Consider the following 22,622-nt stretch of genomic DNA (forward strand, 5'->3'; position numbering starts at 1 on the left):
TTCTAAAAAGTTTTGTTTTTGCTCTAATGGCTCTGGAAAGTATGAAGGTTTGAAACATCCAGATAGAGTGGTTGGATTCAGTTTATGAAGATTATAACCTATTGAGTTATCAGATTGACCTGGCTTTGTTGAAAAGATTCAGGATTGAATGTATTGAAGTAGAAAATAGTTGTACAAATAATCCACCTCAGAGGAGAGTAAAAGCATTTTGAGGACATGTGTTGCATTTATATTTTGGCATCTATTAACTTGTATTTACTTTGAATAATGACAGAAGTACTTTACATTTGATCTAATTGCAGAGATGTGACCCAGGAATGATCTGGTTGACTGAGAGAAGGCTTAGCAGGAAAAGGATGGGAGACCCCGGGGACTACCTGCCTGGGGAGCACAGCCAGGGGCTGTTGGGAATGCATAGAGAGAAATAACTGCACATGAAAATTCCCCAGAGGGAATGAAAACATGTTATTTTCCTAGAAGAGAGCAGTCCCAGAGTGAGAACTGTACCACTGTTTTATGTCCAAAGCAGGATAAAAGCCTGGCATTGAATTGGCAGCATGGCCCCACAGCACACGTGCATGTGTGTGCACGTGTGTAGACATGTTTGCATGTGTGCGGCATTGGGAGCAACCTCCTGCATCACCCAAGACCGACTATACTTACAGTGAACTTTGTGTTTTAGCCAGTATTGACTTTTTGATGGCCCATTGAGATAGAAATATTGAGCTGTTAATATGGTAAGTTAAGAGTGGCACTCGTGCTCATTGTTTTGCAGAGCTTCAATTAAGCAACTATTCCCTGTCAGCTAAATAGGAGTGTAGGAGACGAGTGGGTGCGTGATACATACGTTCTAGAACTTTCCTGAAGCCCCAGATCCGTGAACTGAACTTTTCCTCAAAATGAACGCAGCAGTCTCAATAAATACAGAACTGAGGTCTCGTCTTCGGCAGGCAGAGTTCTCTGGACAGTAGTTTTTGCTCCAGCAGTTCACAGAGAGACTCTCCTCTGCCTAAGGCCACAACACAAGCCTTCGGGACCTCGGGGAGCTCAGGCAGGTACATGCCTACCCCTCCAGGGGTCCTGATTTTTTGCCAACCAACTCTTCCCCGCCCCCCCGCCCACCTCCCCGGAACTATGAGCAAGAGTTCGCCTGCTGACTCTGAGTGTTCTCCCTTGTCATTAATTATTGATTATGCAGTAATTGTTAATTATTGATTCAGCACTTTGTCCTTTTAATATCTGGCCAGAATTAATATTTGACCACTCACAACCCGAACTATGGCAACATCTCTCTTCTTCCCTCCTTCCACACAGATCCTGGGCACACAGGCCCCTGCTTGCTGAGTCTCAGCTGCTGATTTCACCCAGTCCTCATCTTCAGATCCATCTGATCCATCTTTCTAAGGCACCCTTCCTCTTCCAGCCTGCTGCTCACCAGCCCCTGCCCTCTCCCCTGGGCCTGGGTTGAATGTGGCCTCTGTTCTTCCAGCAGGGGCTGTGCTGGCCGGGCCTCAGTGGTCTCATCGCTGCCATTTCAGCAGCCTCCCTTCTGTCCTCACCCCTCCCTTCTGTCTGTCTGTCTTCACCAGGATCTTGAGCATGATCTGGCTAAACCCTGATCCTACTGTCCCACTCACCCCAGAAGCCGAAGCACTACCCCCGGGGTGACCCTGCCCCCTCCACACCCTCTGCACTACTGTGGCTGCCCAGGACCCACCTCCCTCCTTGTTGTCACTTGGTTTCCTTATGTCTTGTCTTGTTATGCCCTTTAACCTTGGGAGATGAGGGGAGCCCTTTAAAACCAAAGCCTTCCGAGCCAGAGGGCAGAGTGCCCCTCTGGAGCTTCTGTGAGGAGAACACACCTGGTAGGGGAGAATGAGGGCTGCAAAGCTTGTTTTCAATACTGCTTATGTGACCTTGGGCAGGTGATTTAATTCTTCCAGGCCTGTTTCCTCAGCTGTTAAGCCAGGTTAATAACGACCACTTTTTGTTATTTTGTAAGAAATAGATGAAATAGGGCTAATAAATAACATCTTCCTGTTTACTGTGTGCCAAGCTCTGTTATAAAGCAGATAATAACTAACTTAGTCCTTACAACCCCCCTGTGGGGTGGACACTATTGCTAAGCTCATGTTAGAGTTGAGGACTCTTAAGAAATAGGAAGCCCATGTCCCAGGCCCTGCACCCAGAGCCAGTAGGAGCCAGCCAGGGTGAGCAAGTTTGCAAGTGCCAGTCTCTGCTTTCCTTCCTACCAACTAAACACTGTAGCCTTTGGTAGGAAGAGGGTCTTGCTGTCTGTGACCCTGAGCCCGTGTGTGTTAAGTCTGCTTTTCCAGAGAAACAGAGATAGGGCTGCAACCCATTAAATAGGCTATATACAGAGAGAGACATATGTATTTTAGGAATTGGCTCATGACACTGTGGAGGCTAGCAAGTCCAAAATCTGCAGGGCAGGTTGGCAGGCCAGACGTCCAGGGAAGGGTTGCAGTTCAGGTCTGGAGGCAAAGTTCCATCTTTCCCCTTGGAGGCCGGGCTTTTTCTTCTATTCAGGTCTTCAGGTGATGGGCTGAGGCCCTCTCACATGAGGAAGAACAATCTGCTTTACTCAAAGTCTGTGGTTTAAATGTTAATTGCATCTAAAAAATACCTTCACAGCATCTAGTCTAGTCTAGTGTTTAGCTAAAACCCGGCACCATGGCCCAGCCAAGTTGACACATAAAACCAACCATCGCAGTCTCTGTGTGCTCATTCCTCCCTTTCTAAAGGGCATTTTCCGCTCTCTCTCTCTCTCGCTTACTCTCTGTGCCATTGTGGCTTCTCTCTCTGCACTGCCCCATGCAGAGAGAGAAGATGTGAAGATGGGCTTCCTTCTGCACTCTGGCCAATCAAGAGGATGGGTGGGCACCCGAAGCCCACAGGCATGTGTTGTAGTAGCAGCCACACATAAACCTCTGTCACAGTTTCAGCTCCTACTTAACCTTTCTGGGCTGGAACCAGTGTCAGTGTTAGGTGCTGCTCTGTTTCTGTCTCTTGTTTCACTTCTGGAATCCCAGAGAGGAGAGAGTCCTGATCTTGGGAGACACCTGTGATTCAGTCAGCTGAGTCCAGGCCAGTGGGGTTGGACTGCTATGCAGCTCTGGCTGTGTGTGGCCTACCGGAGTGGGTGGGGAAGAGAGAACGGGGTGCTGAAGGGAACTGAGCAGATGCTCCAAATGGCTTCTGCCTGGAGACAGGTAGAAATGCAGCCCAGCTCTAATGATTGAATTGCCTCGCAATGTCAATCATGATGAATACATGTAATATGCATGCCTCCATACAGTCATACTTCTCTCAGTGTTGCCCCACTACCCCTTACGTAACATTTGAAAAATAGGATTGAGGTTTGGAACCTGATCACCAAGATGTACATTTGGGTTTGATTGCTCTCCACTGCTAAAGTTTCTTTTTTGCTCTTGCCTTTTTCTGTGCAGAGGATGATGTGGACCTGGAAGCCCTGGTGAACGATATGAACGCATCCCTGGAGAGCCTGTACTCAGCCTGCAGCATGCAGTCAGACACGGTGCCCCTCCTGCAGAATGGCCAGCATGCCCGCAGCCAACCTCGGGCTTCAGGCCCTCGGTCCGTCCAGCCACAGGTGTCCCCGAGGCAGAGGGTGCAGCGCTCCCAGCCTGTGCACATCCTTGCTGTCAGGTAGGTCCAGGCCTCGCGGGCAGAGCCTTCTCCAAGGGTGAGAGCTGTCAACAGGGACATCTCTCTCTGTGAATTAAATGGTCTTGGGGGGAACAGTGTTGGCCTTGCAAAACCAAGAGGCACATACATTCCTTTGATGGGATAACGGATACACTGAGTGTGTGTAGTGTGCCGTGCTTGGGTTGAACTTTGTAGCCGGTTCAATTCCAGTACCTTTTATTGAGTGCCTGCTATGTGCAAGGCACTGTGCTAGGTAGAGGGATATGCAGGAAAACCACCAGAGGAAAAATCTCTGGGAAGATTGAAAGAACAGTCATGGAACTGATTGCATGCCCCGAGCCCTCACTACCCAGAGTAGGATTGGGAGGCTAGCAGCTACAGCACCCCCTGGAGCTTGTCGTATAACCCCAGACCTCCCTCGGAGTTGCATTTGACCACATTCCTCTGCTAATTCATGGGTAGGCACATCTCTGTGGAAACAGGGAGGCTGGAGGGAGGAATATGCTGGGGATGTTGAAGGAGGTTCCTGGGAGGTGGGATCTCTGAACAGATATCAAAGGGTGGTAGGAGCTCAGATAGATGGAGGCAGAGGTTTTATAAGCAGAAGGGATGATGCAGATGGAGGCCAGTGCTGAAACACTTTGTGTGCCCTTTTCAGGAGCCACATGGGAAAGAGTTCTGGACAGGTGCGTGAAGGGGCTGGGTTTGAGTTTTGACACCAGCATTCTGGCTGCCAGGGGTCATGGGGGCAGTGGTAGAGGGCAGCAGGGTTGGCACAGCATGGCCGATTTGGAAGCGGTTTCAGGAGCCCCCGAATGGAAGATGATTGTGTGCTGCCCTAGGATGAAGAAACAGGGGATTTGAGCGCGTTGCCAAGGAGGAGCAGCTGCGTTTTGCCAGCACTTGAATTTTGCCAGGGCTGTGAGGAGACAGAGAGTATGTGGAGGGTGACTTGGATTTTGTCTTGAGTGCCTGGGAGGAGGGTGTCTAGAGAACGGTCATGTTGAAGGAGAAGGTGCTGAGAGCACCTTAGACATTCTGAATGAAGATCTTTGTAGAGTCAAGCTGAGAGCCGGGGCAGCCCTCAAGGATCGGCCTGTCTGCCCTGCTACAGTCCATGGCGGGGATGGCGTGGGGCCCCGTGGGACCCTGCCTGCCTCTCTGGGCCTTCGTGGAGGATGTACAGCCATCTCTGCTGGGACTGCCCCTTGCCCTCATTGGCCTCTGTCAGGATGGGGTTCTGGTGCCTCCTGTCTCAGCACCCCGTCTTCCGGGGAGCTCCGTTCATTTCCAGGGATCTTCCTTGCTTCTAGAAACTTCTGAGAGTTTTCTTTGTGTTCTGACATCTTCGGTCTTCCGCAGCCCAGATAATCACCTTGCTCCAGGTGGCCGCTGTTTCTTATGGAGGGGAGAGGGTGCAGTGGTCCTGGCGCCTGTGGTCAGCTGCCTCGCCAGCTTCCCACCCCGGCTTCCCCTCCGACTTCTCACTTTTTGTCATATTCACTGATGCTGAATGATGCCTGTCCCAGGGTTTGTTCGACTTCGTTCTTTGAAAGATGACCCCTTGTACTTAGCTCTTGTACTTAGTTAAGTCTAGTGGGAGAGCTGTTTTTCTCTTGGGAGCATCTCTTGGGAGCATCACAGTAGCCTTGGGGAGCGCCTGGGAATATAGAGTTGCAGTCGCATGGCGAAGGTGCCTGAGGGTGGGCTGGAAAGCCAGAAAGCCTGCCTCCCTGCTGGAGTAGTTGCCCAGGACCCTTGAACCTCGAGTTCTGGCTGAACTTGCCCATATGTGCCCCGGGGCTGCCTGCGCTAAGTCTTGCTCTGTGGGACAGCAAAGCCCTCTCCCTACAGGGTCACAGGCACTATTCCTTGGGCCCAGACTCTTCTCACTGGTGTCCTCTCAGATAAGTAGTTTTGTTTCTCACTTTCAGGTGGATTAAAAAAAAAATGTGGTTATCAATCTAGAATCACCAGAGATTTATTTTGTGAAGTGAGGCCATTCGCTGAGCGCTTACTGTGTGCAGATGCTGATGAGCTCCTCCTTTGTTATCAGTGTCCTCAGAGGGAGGTGGCGTGGGTTACCCTTGCTTCCCAGGTGAGGAAACCGAGGCACAGTGGGGCGATAACTTGGCCCACTGCAGCAGGTGGGAAGTGGCTACGCAGCAGGCTGCTGGGTACCGGGGAGCACGGAGCATGGTGCACACTGCAGAGGAACTTCCCAGGGGCTGCCATGAAACCCAAAGGGAGCTGGGGTGCAGGCAGGGTATGGGCAGAGGAGACGCTTGGAAAGGGCAAGAGGGCCTCACACACAGGAGAGCCGACGGGTGAGCCGATTCTTTATGGAGAAGCAACCCAGGCTTTTGAGAGTGCAAGGGCCACACATGTGTTCTAGACAAACACAAGTGGGCGAGGGCACAGGCACAGAGCAGAAGGACCCGCACCTCGCCACACCAGCTCTGCAGTTCCTGCCACCATTACTGACATCCCTAAATCTCAGCACCCCACTCCATAGTCACTGTCCCTTCTATTGTGAGCCTCTTTCGTGGGGATTTTTTGTCTTTGGGTGATGTCCCTTAGTCTTGCCTTAGGCGATGTCTCTGAGCCACTTTAAAGTCAACACAGGACTTTTTAAAATGCTCAAAACAACCCAATAAAGAGATAAGCTTTTGTGGACACTGAAACATCAGATTATCTCTTTGGGGTGAAGTCACTGGCTAGAAGCCGTGGACTGGAATGTCCTGAAAGTGGCACTGGCCACCCCTTTTATCCATCTCCTCCTGTACGACAACAGCCAGACCTTTCAGTTGAATGCCTTGCCAAGGCTGAGGCTGTTATGGGAAGAGTGGGATTTGTTCGCAGTAAAAATAAACTTTCTGGCATGTCATCAAACCATTATAGGAACGGCTTTCCTGTATTTCACAGCACTGATTCCCTTCATGCCATGTGAGTTCTCATAATTTTAAATCCATGCATCATTTGCTGGTCTATGTGGGATAGCTAGCTGGATCTTCCTTTAAAAATAGGGAAAGCTGGTAAAAGAGAAAAAGTAAAGTGGTCACAAAGTGTGTTTTTGTAGTGGCAAATCTCCCAGGAAAGCTAATGGATTGTTGATTTTGTGAAATCGTAAAAATGATAAAAAAAAATTACTTGAAGACACAGCCTGTAAAGGGGGTTTCTGAGGTGTGTTTAAACATGGGGAGGGATTGGAAATGCTGAGTGAAGATAATGTGAGGTTTGCTCCCCTCTCCTTGAAGGTAGGAGGCTGTGGACAGCGCCGCGTGGCCTCAGGAAGGGTGGAGGAGGCTGTGTGCCCAGGAGTGCCCTGGAGGTGTGGGCCAGAAGTTACTCTACAGAGGGGAGGCGCCGGGCACTTGGCATTTGCTTTGACTTTGAACTTGATTTCTCTGCTGTTCACAGTTGCTTCTGATTCGTCATGCTGTGCGTGTGTTGCATAGTTGTATGACAAGTGGGTTTTGCATTTTTCTGAGGAGGGAACAGATGCCCCTGGAGAAGTGCCAGAAAAGTAGAGGTGGTGCATGGATTCAGCATGTGTTTCTAAGGTGTGTTTCTAATGTGGACACAGGCTTTGGGAGGACAGATATGTGAAGCTATAATTTCAAATTATTTCAGTATCAACAACCTTTTTATATAAATAAGCATCCATTGCATAATTCAAGTGAGAACACACAAAGCCTTTTCTTGTATTTTGTTTGATTAGATTAATGCTCATTTCAAGGACATTGACAAACACTTGTCCTCATGAAAACGCTCCTGTGCAGAAAACCTTTCACACATTAGGTATTCACTGATCAAACGGATGAGGTATTTGGAGCTGATGCCATGTCAGGCACTGAGTGCCGCCTGAGATGAGCACGCACGCAGGACAACAGAACCTCTGCACCCCCGTCCCCCCGGGATGCCTAATGAAGAAGAGAATTGATACCAGATACCCTTTGGGTCTGAGAATGACAACTTGTAATTTTTTAAAGTTTTCCTTTTAGTAAAATACATGTAACATAAAATTTACCATATTAACTGTTTTTTCAGGGTATGATTCAGTAGTAGTAATGCACACTCACAATGGTTGTACAATCTCCAGAACTTTCTCATCTTGTGAAACTGAAACTCTGTCCCCAATAAATAGCAACTCCCCATTCCCCTCCCCTTAGTCCCTTGCAGCCACCATTCTACTTTCTATGGGTTTGAATATGCTACCTACCTCACTGTGTGAAATCACACAGTGTCTCTGGTTTTGTGACTGGCATGTTTGACTCTGCATAATGTCTTCGGGGTTCATCCTGTTGTAGCCTGTGTCAGAATGTGCTTCCTTTTTCATGGCCTAGTAGTGGTCCATGGTATGGATATGCCACATTTTGTTCATCCATTCATCCATCTGCAGATCCTTGGGTTGCCTTTGCTTGTTGACTATTGTGAAGGATGCCACTGTGAACGTGGACATGCCAGTGACTCCTAGAAGCCCTGTGTCCCGCTCTCTGGGTGTATCACCACAGTGGTAAGACTGGGTCATGTGGGGAATGGCAGCTTTTAACAGGCACTTATCCCTGCCTTCCAGGCGCCTTCAGGAGGAAGACCAGCAATTTAGAACCTCGTCTCTGCCGGCCATCCCCAATCCTTTTCCTGAACTCTGTGGCCCTGGGAGCCCCCCTGTGCTCACGCCGGGTTCTTTACCTCCGAGCCAGGCCGCCGCAAAGCAGGTGAGTGTGCCTCTGGCTGGAGCCCAGGCTTAGGGATGTGCCAGATTATTGGGATCTGCACAGATGTGCCAGATTATTACTTTGGGAAGAAGGGCGGGAAGTCCTGGGATCTTCTCTCTCCGTTCTTTTCTTGTTGTCCGATGAGGCTGATACAGTTTGGATGTTGTCCTCTCCAAATCTCATGTGGAATTGTAATCCCCAGTTTTGGAGGCAGGGCCTGGTGGGAGGTGATTGGATCTTGTGGGTAGATCCCTCATGACTTGCTGCTATCCTCACGATAGTGAGTTCTCACGAGATCTGGTTGTTTAAAAGTGCGTGGCTTCTCTTCCTCTTACTCCCACTCCTGCAGTTCCTGCTTTGCCTTCTGGCATGATTGTAAGCTCCTAAGTCCTCCCCAGAAGCCAAGCACATGCCCGTACCATGCTTCCTGTGCAGGCTGCAGAATCGTGAACCAATTAAACCTCTTTTCATTATTGATCTAAACTCCATGTATCTGTATATTTTAGAAAAAGTCTCATAAAAATGGCAAATAATAACAGTGATTGATGTTTAAAGATGAATCTTAGTTCTTTGAAAAAGTTTCACCACTGGCTCAATAATAGATGTGAAAATGCTGGGCTCACCCGGACAGCTGGATGTCCGTAATGGGAGTTGAAGAGTTTCTGTCTTGTAGTCCTGACTTTGAATATGATCTGCTGAAAGCAGAAAAGTTTCCACTGGACCCCCAGGGCAATAGCCCCCTTTTTGAACTTGTAGTTTCTATTTAAAGTAGATCATGAAGTAGATAGGACACAACCATTGTCCCCGTGTGAGGAAACTGAGGCACAGAGAGTTTCAGTAACGTGTCCAAGGTCAAACAGCCAGCAAGTCAGCTTAGCAGAGAAACCGCCAGAGAAAAGGGCTGAAAGTTCCTCCCCACCAGTTGGCAGGGCTGTGAGCCGGGATGGGCTGCAGCCTCTGGAGGAACACCCCTAGGAGTGGAGGTGATCATTAGAACTGCAGCATCTGATGTTTATGGAGTGAGGGATTTCTGTGTGCCAGGCCTTGTTGTAAGTGGTGGATATGTTTACTTTTTGTTTATTTGTATGTTCATTTCCTCCTCATGCCATCCCATGTGAATTAAGTACGCATATTCCCTCTGTTCCACAGTTGAGGGAAGGGAGGCCCCTATAAGCAGCTGAGCTGAGTGTGGCTGGGACCTGATGGTGCGGCTGAGTGTGACCCGGCCTCAGGATCGGAGCCTGTGATTGTAGCCACTATGCTGATCGGCTTCCCGGGACCTTGACTTTCCTTCTGCTACATGCATGTTGTTTAGAAGTTATTTTGCCCTTCTACTTGAATCATCTCTTCTCCCTACTTGCTCTCACTTCCCTACCTTTGCTGTTCTCAAGTGGGACAGACCAGTCATCCCTTTCTCTACAAATCTGCCTGTCACGTGCCATGCAAGGTCTGCCCTCTTGAGAGATAGACCTTTCTTCCATTACCCGCTGGCTCCCAAGTACGGGTCCCGTTCTGACCTCAGGCCCCCGAAGCAGGCTGCATTATGGCACTATCAAAACTTAGAAGGTGAGGTAAGTGTCCCTCATCTGGGAGCCAGCACTGGCTGGGCTTGTGCACTTTGTCACATGTCTAAAGTGCATCTGGGATGTCTACCTCGCCGGTGACCTTCTGCTTCAAAAAAGGATCCAGACAAGCTGTCTGTGGGTTTTGTCACTGAGGTTGTTTACAGAGCTACCCTTTCTAAAATAAGACCATGAAAATATTATCTGGCTCTCTCAGCCTTTGGCAAGAAAACTGGCCTCCACCCCCAGGGATTGTCCAAATTTGTAAGCAGAACAAGGAAACCAGGGAATTTTGCCTGCTGGTGTTTTTCTTGGGATCAGAGCTAGTTCCCCATGAGAACGTGGCATTGGTGTCTGTGTCACTAATGTCCTCAAGCCCACAGAAATAAGAGCAGGAAGGATGTTTCTCACTCAGACCTACTTGTAGAAAGTCCTTGTTTTTTTTTTTTTTTTTTTTTTCTGACTTCCTTGAAGGGACGTTTCTTTATCTGTACTTGGTGTTGACTTCTGATCTCATGAAAAGCATGTTTTTCCCGACGCAGTGGGTAGCAAGTGCTAGACAACCTCCAGCCACTTCCCAGGGCTTTGGATCTAGGATCACGATGGGGGACGGTGCTGGGCAAAGAGCTTTGGCTCCATTCCTTGCCCCTTGCTTGAGGAAAAGAAAAATCTAATGTTCTTATTCCCTTCATTCAAGTCAGAGGAAGTAATGCTGAGACCAAGGTCTAGTCAAGGATTCTGAAGTAGTAGAAAAATTGACAAAGTGGACCCGATACATAAAGTAGCTTCACTCATGGGTAAGAACTCAGTTAACACAGAAAAAGAAGAAAGCATAACGAAATCTATGGAAGGTAATGGGATAATGAGGTGATTGGAAACTTCCTCATTCATGTCATGTTGTTCACTATTAAATAGCAGATTCATGAAGGAGGGAACAGGGGAGGAAAAAGTAGATATATTTAAACTTCCATGAGAAAGGAAAAATCATTCTTGCCCAAGCTTTGTAGCCAAAGCCTTCTGAAATTCCCACACAGGCATTGGTACCTTTCTTCTGCCTCTCTCATTTATTTATTTATTTATTTTTGAGACAGAGTCTCGCTCTGTCCCCCAGGCTGGAATACAGTGGTGCAGTCTTGGCCCACTGCAAGCTCCACCTCCCGGATTCACGCCATTCTCCTGCCTCAACCTCCCGAGTAGCTGGGACTACAGGCACCCGCCACCACACTCGGCTAATTTTTTGTATTTTTAGTAGAGATGGGGTTTCACCGTGTTAGCCAGGATGATCTCGATCTTCTGACCTCATGATCCGCCCACCTCGACCTCCCAAAATGCTGGGATTACAGGCGTAAGCCATCGCACCCGGCCCTGTCTCTCTCCTTTTTAAGTGACTCCTTGGTAGCTCTGTAATGCGATAAGAGAGATCAGATGCTGGTGTCCAGAGACCCCAGGTCTGAGAGCAAGCAACTGCCATGACGTGGACCTGGCACTCCTCACATTATGCTGAGCGCCCTGGCCCGCATGCTGGGACAGGGCAGGAGAGTGGCAGTGGTCTCACTGCAGCATTTATGGGCCCTCACGGGTCTGAGTTCCACCTGCAGCTCTGGTGTGGCTCCTTTCTAGACATGTAAGATACAAGCTCAGTGCCCTGTAAAGACTGCAGGCCACAGGACTTAATGAAAGGAAGGAGGGGAGGGAAAATTCTGCATGGGAGCAGTCGTGGGTAGAGAAGAGCCCTCAGCGTCCTATTCAGCAGCACGAGATTCCTCCAATGCCATCTCCCTCTGAGCTCTCTCCCTACACTCAACTTGAGCCCCTACAACGGCCGTGGCTTTTGCCAGACCCTGAGACTAAGAGGTTGGCCGCAAAGTGGGCCCTGCCCTCGTGAGCTAAGCAGGATGGTGACAGAGTGAAGAGTTATCTGAGAGGAAGCAGGATGGAGTAGTTGGTGGTCTAGAACTTGACAGGCATGTGCCAAAAAGAAAGCAGCCATTACTCTATCTAGAAGGACAAGGAGGTCTTCCCCAGCTGCCTTGCGTCTTCTCCCTGGGGATCCCAGAGCATACAGCAGCCCCAGGCAGGCTTACCAAGTTCTTCCACGATGACTGCACCCTGGCTTTGTGACCCTGCATTGGCCAGGTTCTTCCTGAGTGCTATGCCGAGTTTGCTAAAGGTACCCATGGGGCTTGCCTGAGTCATCTGGGTTGGCGGGAATAGCTGAGTTGCAAACCTGTGATCCTCCAGCTGGGGGAGACTTACACCAGCGCAAAGGGGGCTACTTCTGATCAGAGATCCACGTGCTGGGACGTCGCCATCCAACAGCCCACTTGTTCCTTCCTGCCTTGCTGTCCTTCACCTGCCCTGGATTCAACCGCCTCACCCTGCCCAGGCTCTGCTTCCTCTTCTGGGTCTGCGGTCCTGCCCAAGTGCTTCTACAGGAGCAGTACAGTGTTGGTCTCACCTCCCTGGTCCTGCCCAGGCTTGTTGATACCCCCACCTGGGTTGGCACCCACCCTGCAGCTGCTCAGCATTGGGCCGGGGGAGCCCCAAGAGCAGTTTGCCCAACGTGCTATGGGTTCCACACCTGGGTAGGTCAGACCCTTGATGGAAGCATGGAAATCTGGAGCTGGTAAACCCAGACACCTCTACCTATCTCTGCCACTGGCTCATGGGCCTTCACTGGTGTTTGGGTGGTCATAAATAGTGTGAGATGTTTTGGAGTTGTCTGTCCAGACTTCTTAGGCTCTCTGTTTTATTTTGTTGTTGATGATGAATTTTAAAAGAGCAATGTTTTGGCCTGTTTGGTAATATTTAAGCCAGAGTCTGTTGGTCTTGCATTTACCTGAGGTTTTACTCTCTGGCTTCACCATTAAAGCGAGAGAGCACACAGACCTGTTCCCTCATGGAAGAGCAGACATCCTCCTTTGCTCCAGGAGAGTGCATAGAGGAACCGTACTATATGGTTTTACATAGTGTCTGTTAGAGGTGACAGCAGTCCTCCTTGTCACCAGTGAGTGACTTTCGTCAGAAGGTATGGATTCTGGGGTGATCATTCCATCATTTATTAAATAGGATTTAATTTTATTCAGTGATTTGATTTATTTCAGTTTAATAATATCTCCTTATTGACTTACCAAAACAGCAAATACATAAGAATTCCTTTCTGAGTGTTTAATTTCTTTCCTCCAGAAGGTGGTGAAATTAAATTAGTCAGTGTTCAGGAAACTGGATATTTGTGGTAAGAATCAACAGGGCATTTTTAACTGCTTTATGACTCATTTGAAAAGACAGGCTGTTGTGGGTAAGGGTGATTGATACAGCAAAGACTTGTGAGCCCTGAGGCCAAGCACCATGTCCCTGTCGAAGAGGCTGGGCCCATGGTCTAGTTGGTGCCACTGGGCCTCTATGGTGAGGCTCCCTTTGCTCTTGGTGCCCTGGCAGACACAGGTCGCGGTGGTCCTCCTTTGCATCAGACCCACTGGGGCCTTCTGAGTTGAGGAAGCGCCATGCAGTGTGCCTGGAGCTGGCCTCGGGTGTCGGGAGGGAGGGGCACCACAGGAGGACATGATCCGAGACCTGGGGCTTGGGCCGGGTGCCAGACAATCCTGGGTAAATACCAGAGCTGTCCCCCCTGACCCCCCCAACACACACTGTAGAGGACCCTGACAGGCGGGCTGGCCCCCCACCACAGCCTGGTGACTGTCTCCCTCTGCTGCACCTCTGTAAGGTCATGGGAGGGGAGAGAAAGGTGAGTGGGGTGCCGTTTTCCTCTGGCAGGTGCTGGGTGAAGTTCGGAAGGCTCTGAGAGGCTGAGGGGAGCCATGTGTGTAGGTACATTTGACTGTTGAGGCTGGTGGGTGCGACACCCTTAGGGGGTTGTCCTAAAGGCCTTCTCGGTTCCTGCATTCTGATCCTGGCTGTTTGCTGTGTGAGGAGAGACTCAGCTCAGCAATGTCAGAAGTCAGGGCGGAAGTAGCTCCTCAAGGCAAGACTGAGCGTCAGTGCCCATGCTGGGGAGGAGGGGCCCTGTGTCCACAGCCATCGCCAACCAGCCGAGCATGACCAGCAGGAGCACAGGACCAGTGTCCCCAGAAAATTGGATGCTTTGAAAGAAATCAGAATTGCCACTGAACTCTACACATCTTGCACGTTTCAGTGTTCTGTAAGCACGGTGTGGGCTGAAGCAGACACCCTGGCAGGGAGGTCCTGACCTGCTGGGTTTGGCTGTGGGGTCCTGTGAGGTGACTCCTGTGGTGTCTGCATTATCTCCCTGTGCCTGGCACGCCAGGGACACTCCCTGATGGGCACTGGATCCAGCGTCCACTAAGGGCTCAGCAAGCTGGGATGATGTCCTGAATCTAAAAAGGATTACGTTAAATAGGCTTTCAAAATGACGTCTGCACATGCAGCTATAAAAGTATCACCAAGAGGATGGCAGCTGCAGCCACTGCTGCTTCTGAGAGAAGGGCTCAGTCAGTTAGACACGTGGCTCCAGTCAGAAGTCCAGTGTGACCTTTCCTGAGTGGCTGGCTTGACCATTCAGCTCTGACAGAAATAGGTTTTCTAGAAGCTAGTGGCTTTGTTGTGTTCTGTCTTGGATGCCATTGTCCCTCTGAGAAGGACCCTAGTCACACGGTGCTCATCCCAAGTGGAGGGACCCGATGGTGAGAGGCTGTGGCAGGAGGCAAAGGAGAAAATGGGAAGTGGTTAAGGATCATTTGGGGCACTTGTGGTTATTTCCTACAGCACACACATGGGAGGGACGCCTCCTATGCTCTGGGTCCAGAGGCTGGAACAGGCGGCAGAGAGGTACAGGGAGGTGCATCTTACTCCTTGTGGGGGAAATCCCTTCACCTGTCAGCATCCCCAGGGAGGGGCTGCCTGGGGTCCCACTTCCCGTCACTGGAATGTCCCAGCAGCATCTCACTCTGCAGCAGGGGTGGCCTCGCCCTTCCCAGGCTGTGCTGGCTGTATCTCCACGTCAGCCCTGAGGACACACCCTGGGCCCTCTTCCCTGTCATCCTCACCCGTGGAGCAGGGACAGCCAGTAGGTCTTTGAAAGAAATGTTTTAAGTCAAGGGATAACTGCAAATATAATGAATCAACAAATGAATATATGTTATGGAAGAGAATTTGCAAAATTGGTAAAGGTTGAAGTAGATTCCCTTGAGAGTCTAGCTCCGGTGTCTGTAAGAGCATCACCAGAAAGCATAAGGAATAACTTCTCTGCATTCCAGATGGACAAGGAAGAGGCTTCAGTTGAATCAGATGATGTTAGACCAAGACTCACGTTTGGGTTTTAAGAGATTCTATCAGGTAGATCTTAATTTTCCTGTTTTTTAGCATCTATTGGTTGGTGGGTACTACACATTTGATTTTCACAGCACTTCCACATGCTACAAGGGAGAGACTGTTTTCATATGGTGAAACCAAGGTCCTATAGCTCCACAAGGTGAAATACTTTGGCTGGAGTCACACAGCCAACTAGAGGTACAGGCAGGAAATGTACTCAATCTAGACGAGCCCAAAGCCTTAGTCTTCTTCCTGCCCCTCACAGACCTCCGAGGTCAGCACCCTGCTGAGTTTGGAGAAAACACTCTGAGTCTGTGCAGCCTCCTGCCTCGGACTGAAGCATCACCTCCCAAATGCAGCACACACTGGCATTTGCTGCTGAAAGGAAATGCAATTGTGCAAGCAGTGGAGGAGCTTAACGCCCAATTCTGAATAGCCCTTCATTCCTTGGAGGTATTGGGAGGCTTTTATTCCACTTATCAGGGAGCCTCAGTTTCCTGATTGTGCCTCGCACATCCTGGGTAACGACCATCGGAGAGGAAGACCTCTCTGAGAAGGAGGCCCAGGGGCTTTTAAAGACAGCACCTCCACTGCCAGGAAACTGCCCCTCCTGCCATGCACCAGCCTGGGACTGCCAGGGGCTTGGTCTTTGAGAAGGACAAAGGACCTGGGCATGGGGCCAGACTCCAGCTCCACAGCATCGCAGGTAATGACAGTAGTAACACCAGCTGCTGAGATGTAGGGAGTCCCTCTCCTGGCAAGCGTGGGACACTGTGCTTCACCTGCTCTTCAGGATGCCTTTGACTGCAAGAAACAAAACCAAACCTGTCTGGTCTCTATTGTAAGGAGAGTTGCTTTTGCAGAACAGGATGTCTAGGGCAGGAGACAGCAGCCACCACAGCCTTGTCCTGTGTCACAGCACTTGTCCTCTCTCCACAACTGCAGCTGGTGAGACCAGAGTTGGGCTTGTCACCCAGAAGCAGCTGTTCCATATACGGGTGGGTAAGCCAGGTATGCAGAAATGTGAAGTGGTGGCAAGGGCAACCGAGGCAACGTGTGGGGTGCACTGACCCCACAGGTTCCAGTGAGTTGGTTGTGGTTCATGATACCAAGAACAGATTCTGAAGAAGCAGAAACCAGGAGCAGGCAGAGAACTGAGTCCTGCAGTAAATGTGCAGAGGTGCTGAGACAAGAGGGCGAGGAGTCCCCAGGGGCACCATAGAGAGGAGTGCCGGTGAAGAAGAAGTACAGTAATGCTATTAGGAACTTGTTTGTTTATGAACTTAAGACAAGCTCAGTGCGCACTTTGGGGTGGCTTTGACAGGCCACACTTTCTTTCAGCCAATAAAGATTCTCGTGCAGCTACATAATGAGTTGTTAGAGCACATTTTTCCATTTGTTATTCAAACACAATTAGTCACATAGTTTAACCCCGTTAGTAATAGCACATAAATCTTGTCTTAATTCCAATCAGTTCTTCTCCCTCTGTTTAATTTTAAAAATTAATTTTCTGGAACCACAGTAATCACTTTGGATAGGGGTTTGTGCATACAGTTATTTACTGATGATCAAAATTAGGTCTCCTGAGGCTTTAACTGCATGCAATGTGTTAGACCATCTCTGATGAGCAAAACTAGCCCTGGCCTCCAAGTGCAGGTGGTCTCACAGAATGTGTTGCATGGAGAGAATGCTGCCTCCTGCAAATGTGCGTCTGCAGCTGGGCCTATCCCAAGCAGTTTGCTCGTGGGTTTTGCTGAGGATGGACTTCCTCCATCCTTTAGCCCCTTCCACCCTCTGGCAAGCCCTGTTACTCTTAGCACCTCCACAGTCTGCCCATGTCACCTTTTCTGGTGGCTTTGGAGATCAGAAGACATTGGGGCCTGAGCCTGACTGCAGTTTACCCTGAGTGCTGGGGACCCTGAGGGGTGCTGGCTGCAGTGAGTTGGGTCTGCAGCCCCCGGGGCCTTGGCCCTGGCAGGATGGATAAGATGCTGCCATCACAGGATGGTCCCTCGTGGCTTCACCCACGCAAGAGTCAGCATGAGGTGCACTTCAACTCATCCCGCCATTTTCAAGTTAAAATCTTCTGTCCTCAGTCCCTCTCACACCTGCATCTCTAACTCCTTTCCTTCTGCTACCGCGTGGCTCCTATCTCCCAACGGAAGCCTCCGGCCTGTAACCATTTCCCATCTGCACCGAGAGGCCGCGGTGTGGAAGGGGAGCTCCTGACCATGGTGTTCGGAAGGTGCTGGGGGCAGAACGCACCTCCAGCACTGATGCGTGGCAGCATCTCTGGAAACTTCCATTTCCTGCTCTGTCTGAAGAGGCGGGCCCTGCTGACATCTCTGTGTGTTGGAGCTCTGGACGGTCAAATCTGCACCATGGCTACTTCCCCTCTTGCCATGTGAACGTGGCAGGATGTCCACCCCACCCCACTTCCTGCATGAACATGGCTTGATGACTGTGCCCTACCTCCCTTCCTGCATGAATGCAGCACCATGGCTGCGCCCACCACTTCTGTGGATGTGGCACGATGGCTGCACCCCCACTTCCCATTTGAATGTGGCACCGCGGTTGCACCTCCCCGCCACTTCCTCTGTGGACGCGGCACGATGGCTGCACCCCCCACTTCCCACGTAAACATGGCACTGCAGCTGTGCCTCCCATGCCCCTTTACTGCGTGAACGCGGCATCACTACTGCGCCCCCCCACACCCCTTTACTGCATGAACACGGTACCGCTACTGTGGCCCACCCCCTTGCCATGTGACCACTGCCTTCATCCTCACGACCTCGAGTAGAGCAGGAGCGACCACAAGACATGTGCTCCTAAGGAACCTGAGGCCCAGGAAGGATGAAGTCATCTTCCAAGGTCATTGACAAATACATCACAAAAAGTGGGTTTAGACTCAGGACCCGAGCTTCAGGTTGTTTTCTCAGTATGCCACAGCAGTGCCCCAAATGACAGAAATGCATTTCATTGTGCCTAAGTGAACACTCATATGTCATTCAATTACTTATGAGGGGATGTGTGAACCCCCGAAACCGTGCAAGCAAAACCCACACACGTAGCAGATCCCATTGCATTGCTCACCATCGTTTATGTCCTCCAGCGTGGACACCACTGAAGGGTGGATGTTCTAACCTCATGGTCCTGTGATGCACTCCTCTAGGTGAGGTGCTGCCCTGGACAGGCTCTAGACAGAGATGAGCGTGCTGTGCTGTCTGCCTTCCAAGACTCGGGCTAGCCGGAGACAAGAGATGTGGGCGCACACACATTATTGCACAGCTGCTTAGCTCAGCATGGGAGATAGATGCAGGACCCAGAGGAACCTGGGAGTAGCCCTGCGTCCAGCCTTGGCAGATTCGGGGTGCCTCAGTGGCTGTGGGTATTGCATTTGAGCCAAGGCTTTAACAGCAGGGAGGCCCGGACGTGTTTTTTTCCAAAGGGGGCTTGGCTAGGCTCTCTCAGCTCTCCGTGGTTTGAACAGGGTCTGGCTTTCTTGGTTTCAGTCTTCCTCTGACGTTGCTGAGGTGACTGAGATCTCTCCACATTTTTTACCTCTCGTTTTCTAGAATTCTAGTTACCTGAGTTGTCCCGAGGGGGGAAAAAGCCATGCAGGTTCAGTAAGTTTGGGAAAATTGGCATCCTCTATTGTTTTCTTGGCAATTCTACATTTCCTTTTTGGTTTTAGAGGCTCTGAAAAATCTTACAGAAGAAGAAAACTTACCTATTCACTCAAGCTAAGCTAGAGCATCTGAAACATTTGTGATCACAGAAGTGCTTTAGAGTCAGCACCTGTAAACTTTACACAGAACCCACTTTGGGAAAGGGTGCTAAGTTGCCCATGATTATTTTTTAAAATGGTAAATGTCGTCCTCACTTTTTCAACTTCTCTGGCAGCTTTGCTAAAGCTGAGGGACCTCAGCCCTTGCAGCCTGAGATAATCCCGAAGCCCCGACATGACGGTACCTGCATGTTCCCGTGTTTGCATCTGAGCAGGTGATATAATTACAGTGAGGCAGTCGTGACCTGGGGCAGACCAGTTGTTTGGCTAAATATGAGACAGGAGATCAGTGCAGGAATCTCATGTGAAATCCCAACTACTAGTGTTTCTCTGGACTACAAATATCTTTTAAAATATAAACCTCTAAATTTGAGGAGCCTAAAACAGATCTTTTATTGTAGCGTTGAATACCTCTTGATATCTGTAGCTGTCAAGAGCATTGGAAATGTGAACACTTAAATTATCTATGTCGTTCACAGGAAGAATCACCATAGTTTTGCCAAAAATCTAAGTCTGTGCCTTGCCCACATGTGGCCATCTGTGTGAGGCTCCTGTGGACTCAAAGGCAAGGGCAGTGTGCAGTCATCGGTTATTGGTGGCCATCAGTGCTTTCACAGAGACCGCCTATTTTTGCTAGCAACAGGAAATAACTTTCCTTGGTAAACTGATTTGCTAATTCTTGCTGCTGCTTTGACTCGAAATGTCATCAGGAAAAGGGGAACCACTAGACAATGCACTTTCCCCAATTTACCTACCTGACAGCTTCTGCCATACTTGCCTGCGAGCGAACAGCCTGCTGGTTTGTGTTTGGTTTTGAGTAGGAATCCACAGTTCACCCACTGGAGAAGGCTGTTACACTCACTGAACATGGACATTGGCGCTTTATTTATACCTGTGACCGACCACGGAGGGACTTTTGTTTTCTCCTGCAATAGGCGCATGTGGCAGGTCCACCCAGTTTAGGATAAAGTGTTCTAGAGTTTACACAGTGGAGAAGTGTTAGGCCTCTGGGTCTTGACTGAGACCCAAGATGAGATGGGCCATCTGGGCCACTGCCTGGACAATGGCCATCTCTTTTCCTCCGTGTCTTTCTGGTTTTCTTTCCTTAGGCTCTCGCCTCAGTCTCTTAACTGGCTGAAGGAAAAGTAGTTTGAGTAATAAAAATGTAGAAAAGAAAAAAAAAGAATTAGTGGAGGAAACCAAGTGAGAGTGTTTTGAAAATCCAAAAAATTCACAAGAGAATTTGGTAAACATCCTCCCTCCACTGCTGGTGCCAAGTCTGGACATTTCTAGGAAAGAGAGCGCAGACATAGTCCCTGTGTGGGAAGGTTTACAAGTACATACCCTCTGCTGGTGATTTTTATTTTTTGGTCCCTGAGAGAACCAAATGCTAATGACTAACATGGTTTATCTTTTACTTTGCCCTAAAATAGCTTCTCTGCTGTCATCTTACAAGAGATTCTCTTGAATCAGGGCAGTAGTTTCTAGCCCTATTTATAGAACCCTGGCATCTTCAGATTTATTTATATGAGGAAATCCCCGAAAAGATTTAAATGGGAACACCATGTACCGGTGCACATTCCTCTGTTTTTGTTCACGGGTAGTGTTTCTGCTCACACAGTCCCTGGTCTCCCTGCGGAATCCTGGAAGGGAAGGAGAGGCTGTGTTGCCGTTCACGGGTAGTGTTTCTGCTCACACAGTCCCTGGTCTCGCTGCGGAATCCTGGAAGGGAAGGAGAGGCTGTGTTGCCGTGCCAGGAGCAGCGGGAACATCACAGACGCTCGAGGAAGTGGGAAGCAACGTTGCTTTCTTCTTTGTTTAACCTTAGAGCATAAGTGTGACTGCCCTTTTGACTCTGATCATTGAACTGGCACAAAAACAGTATTGTAACAGTATTAAAAACAAAGTCAGCTCTTTCCATCTGCCCAGAGTTTGTTCCAGTTCCTCGCCCTCGGTATTTTATCAGGTTTTAGTAAAGGTGGATATAATTTTAGATATGTTTCCAGTTATTTACATCTCATAAGTATTTTCTGTGTTTCTTAATGTGGTCTTCCTAAAAAACACTCATCATAGCTAATACCTCTATTGATGAATACCAATTTGTGCCATATTTACCTACTTGGCAGTGGCCAGATATTTGCATTGTCGTCCAGTGTCTGCGCTATAAATGATGCTTCACTGGATGCCTGCAATGCAGCTGTTGCCACATTTTGAATGCTTTCCCCTGGGTAGACCCTAGAAGTCAGATCCCTAGTAAAAGATTGTGGATGTTTTATAGCTCAGGATATCTATCTGCAAAGACCTACTTATGTTGATTACCACATCCAGGATAGAGTGAGTTTCAAGACTTCCGAGCCCTGACCCCATTCCTGGAGCCTTTCTCTACTTCTGCATTCTCCCTAACGAGAGAGTGGCCCAGAGGCGCCGCATGGTAGCACACGGTGGCTTTGGAAGCCTGCCCTCCCCTAGCAGGGGTGGAACTCTGTGTCCCAGGTGGTCAGCAGCTGTTTGCAGGGACTCTAGGATTTGTGTCTTCAGAATACCGCAGACACCTTAGCAAGTCCTCTAGCTTTTCCCTGGCTATTTCTGGGTGCATAGTGATTGTATGACAAGTCAGGCCTGTATGGCCCTGCAGTGACAGGGATGGAGGAAGAAGAGAGTCTAGTGGCATTTGCATAGGTTACCACATAGTCACCACGTCGAGTCTCTGACCTTATGAGCTTGGAGATCTCCAGCATGTGTTGTTCCCGTAGTTCCACATCCTGTCTTTCTCAGCTGTGCAGCACAGCTCACTCCCACTGCCTCCCTGGCACGGGGATGGAGGATCAGAGTGACCGATAGCAAGCAAGGACCTTGGGTCTGCTTGTCTAAACCCCTCACGTGCTTGCACATCTCACACTCTACACTCAGCCTGTGCCTGTCTCCTCAGGGATCCAACTTCCCCTACCAGGACACAGCCAGGAAATAACACCCTTACTGTCCTCTGTTCCTCTCTTGTGCACATTCACTGAAAGATTTTAGGCAGTTTCTATATGCAGGTACTGCCTGGGTGCTGGGGTCTGAGGCTGGCAGGGCAGACACAGCTTTGCCATCTGGGAGCCCATAACCCAGTGGGAGAGACCAATGCTGACCACCTCATAGAGGCACATTATCACAGACGGTTTCCAACATGCTACCAGGACATTCCGTCATGTGGGGAGAGCTATCAGTGGGGCTGAAGGATGAGGAAACCTTAACTGTCTTGGAAGGCAGACAGTGTTCCAGAAAGAGGGAATGAGGACAGTTGAGGAAGGCACAGGCACCCTGGGTGATGGCCGAGATAGCATAGAGGAGGCAGCACCTAGGAAGGCAGGGCCTTAGGTGTCTCAGGAACAGATTGGTATCCAGGGCAAAGGAGGTCTGTGGCAGAGAGGGAAAAGCAGCTTTGCACTTTGCTTTGCCTGCTGCAGTGTGAAGGATGGACTGGGCTGGAGGAGGTGTGGGATGGCCGGTTGGGATACAGGTGCAGGAGATGCTGATGTGTTGCCTGGACTAGGGCAATGGAATAAAGTTGGACAACTGAGTGCATCTAAGCAG

At 49.7% G+C, this 22,622-nt stretch overlaps 1 protein-coding gene across 4 annotated transcripts in view; it reads left to right on the plus strand.

The window, feature by feature from the left end:
- GRB10 (growth factor receptor-bound protein 10) overlaps positions 1 to 22,622 on the plus strand; it is a 189,863-nt gene that overhangs the window by 105,847 nt on the left and 61,394 nt on the right. For all 4 annotated transcript variants that reach the window (XM_011947528.1, XM_011947529.1, XM_011947530.1 and 1 more), the window contains 2 exons: positions 3,471 to 3,690; positions 8,267 to 8,408. In XM_011947528.1, the coding sequence (XP_011802918.1) occupies positions 3,471 to 3,690; positions 8,267 to 8,408 (362 nt within the window). The remainder of the gene's footprint in view (positions 1 to 3,470; positions 3,691 to 8,266; positions 8,409 to 22,622) is intronic.

The sequence above is a fragment of the Colobus angolensis genome, unplaced genomic scaffold (genome assembly GCF_000951035.1).
Source record: "Colobus angolensis palliatus isolate OR3802 unplaced genomic scaffold, Cang.pa_1.0 Scaffold268, whole genome shotgun sequence".
Taxonomy (NCBI): Eukaryota; Metazoa; Chordata; class Mammalia; order Primates; family Cercopithecidae; genus Colobus; species Colobus angolensis.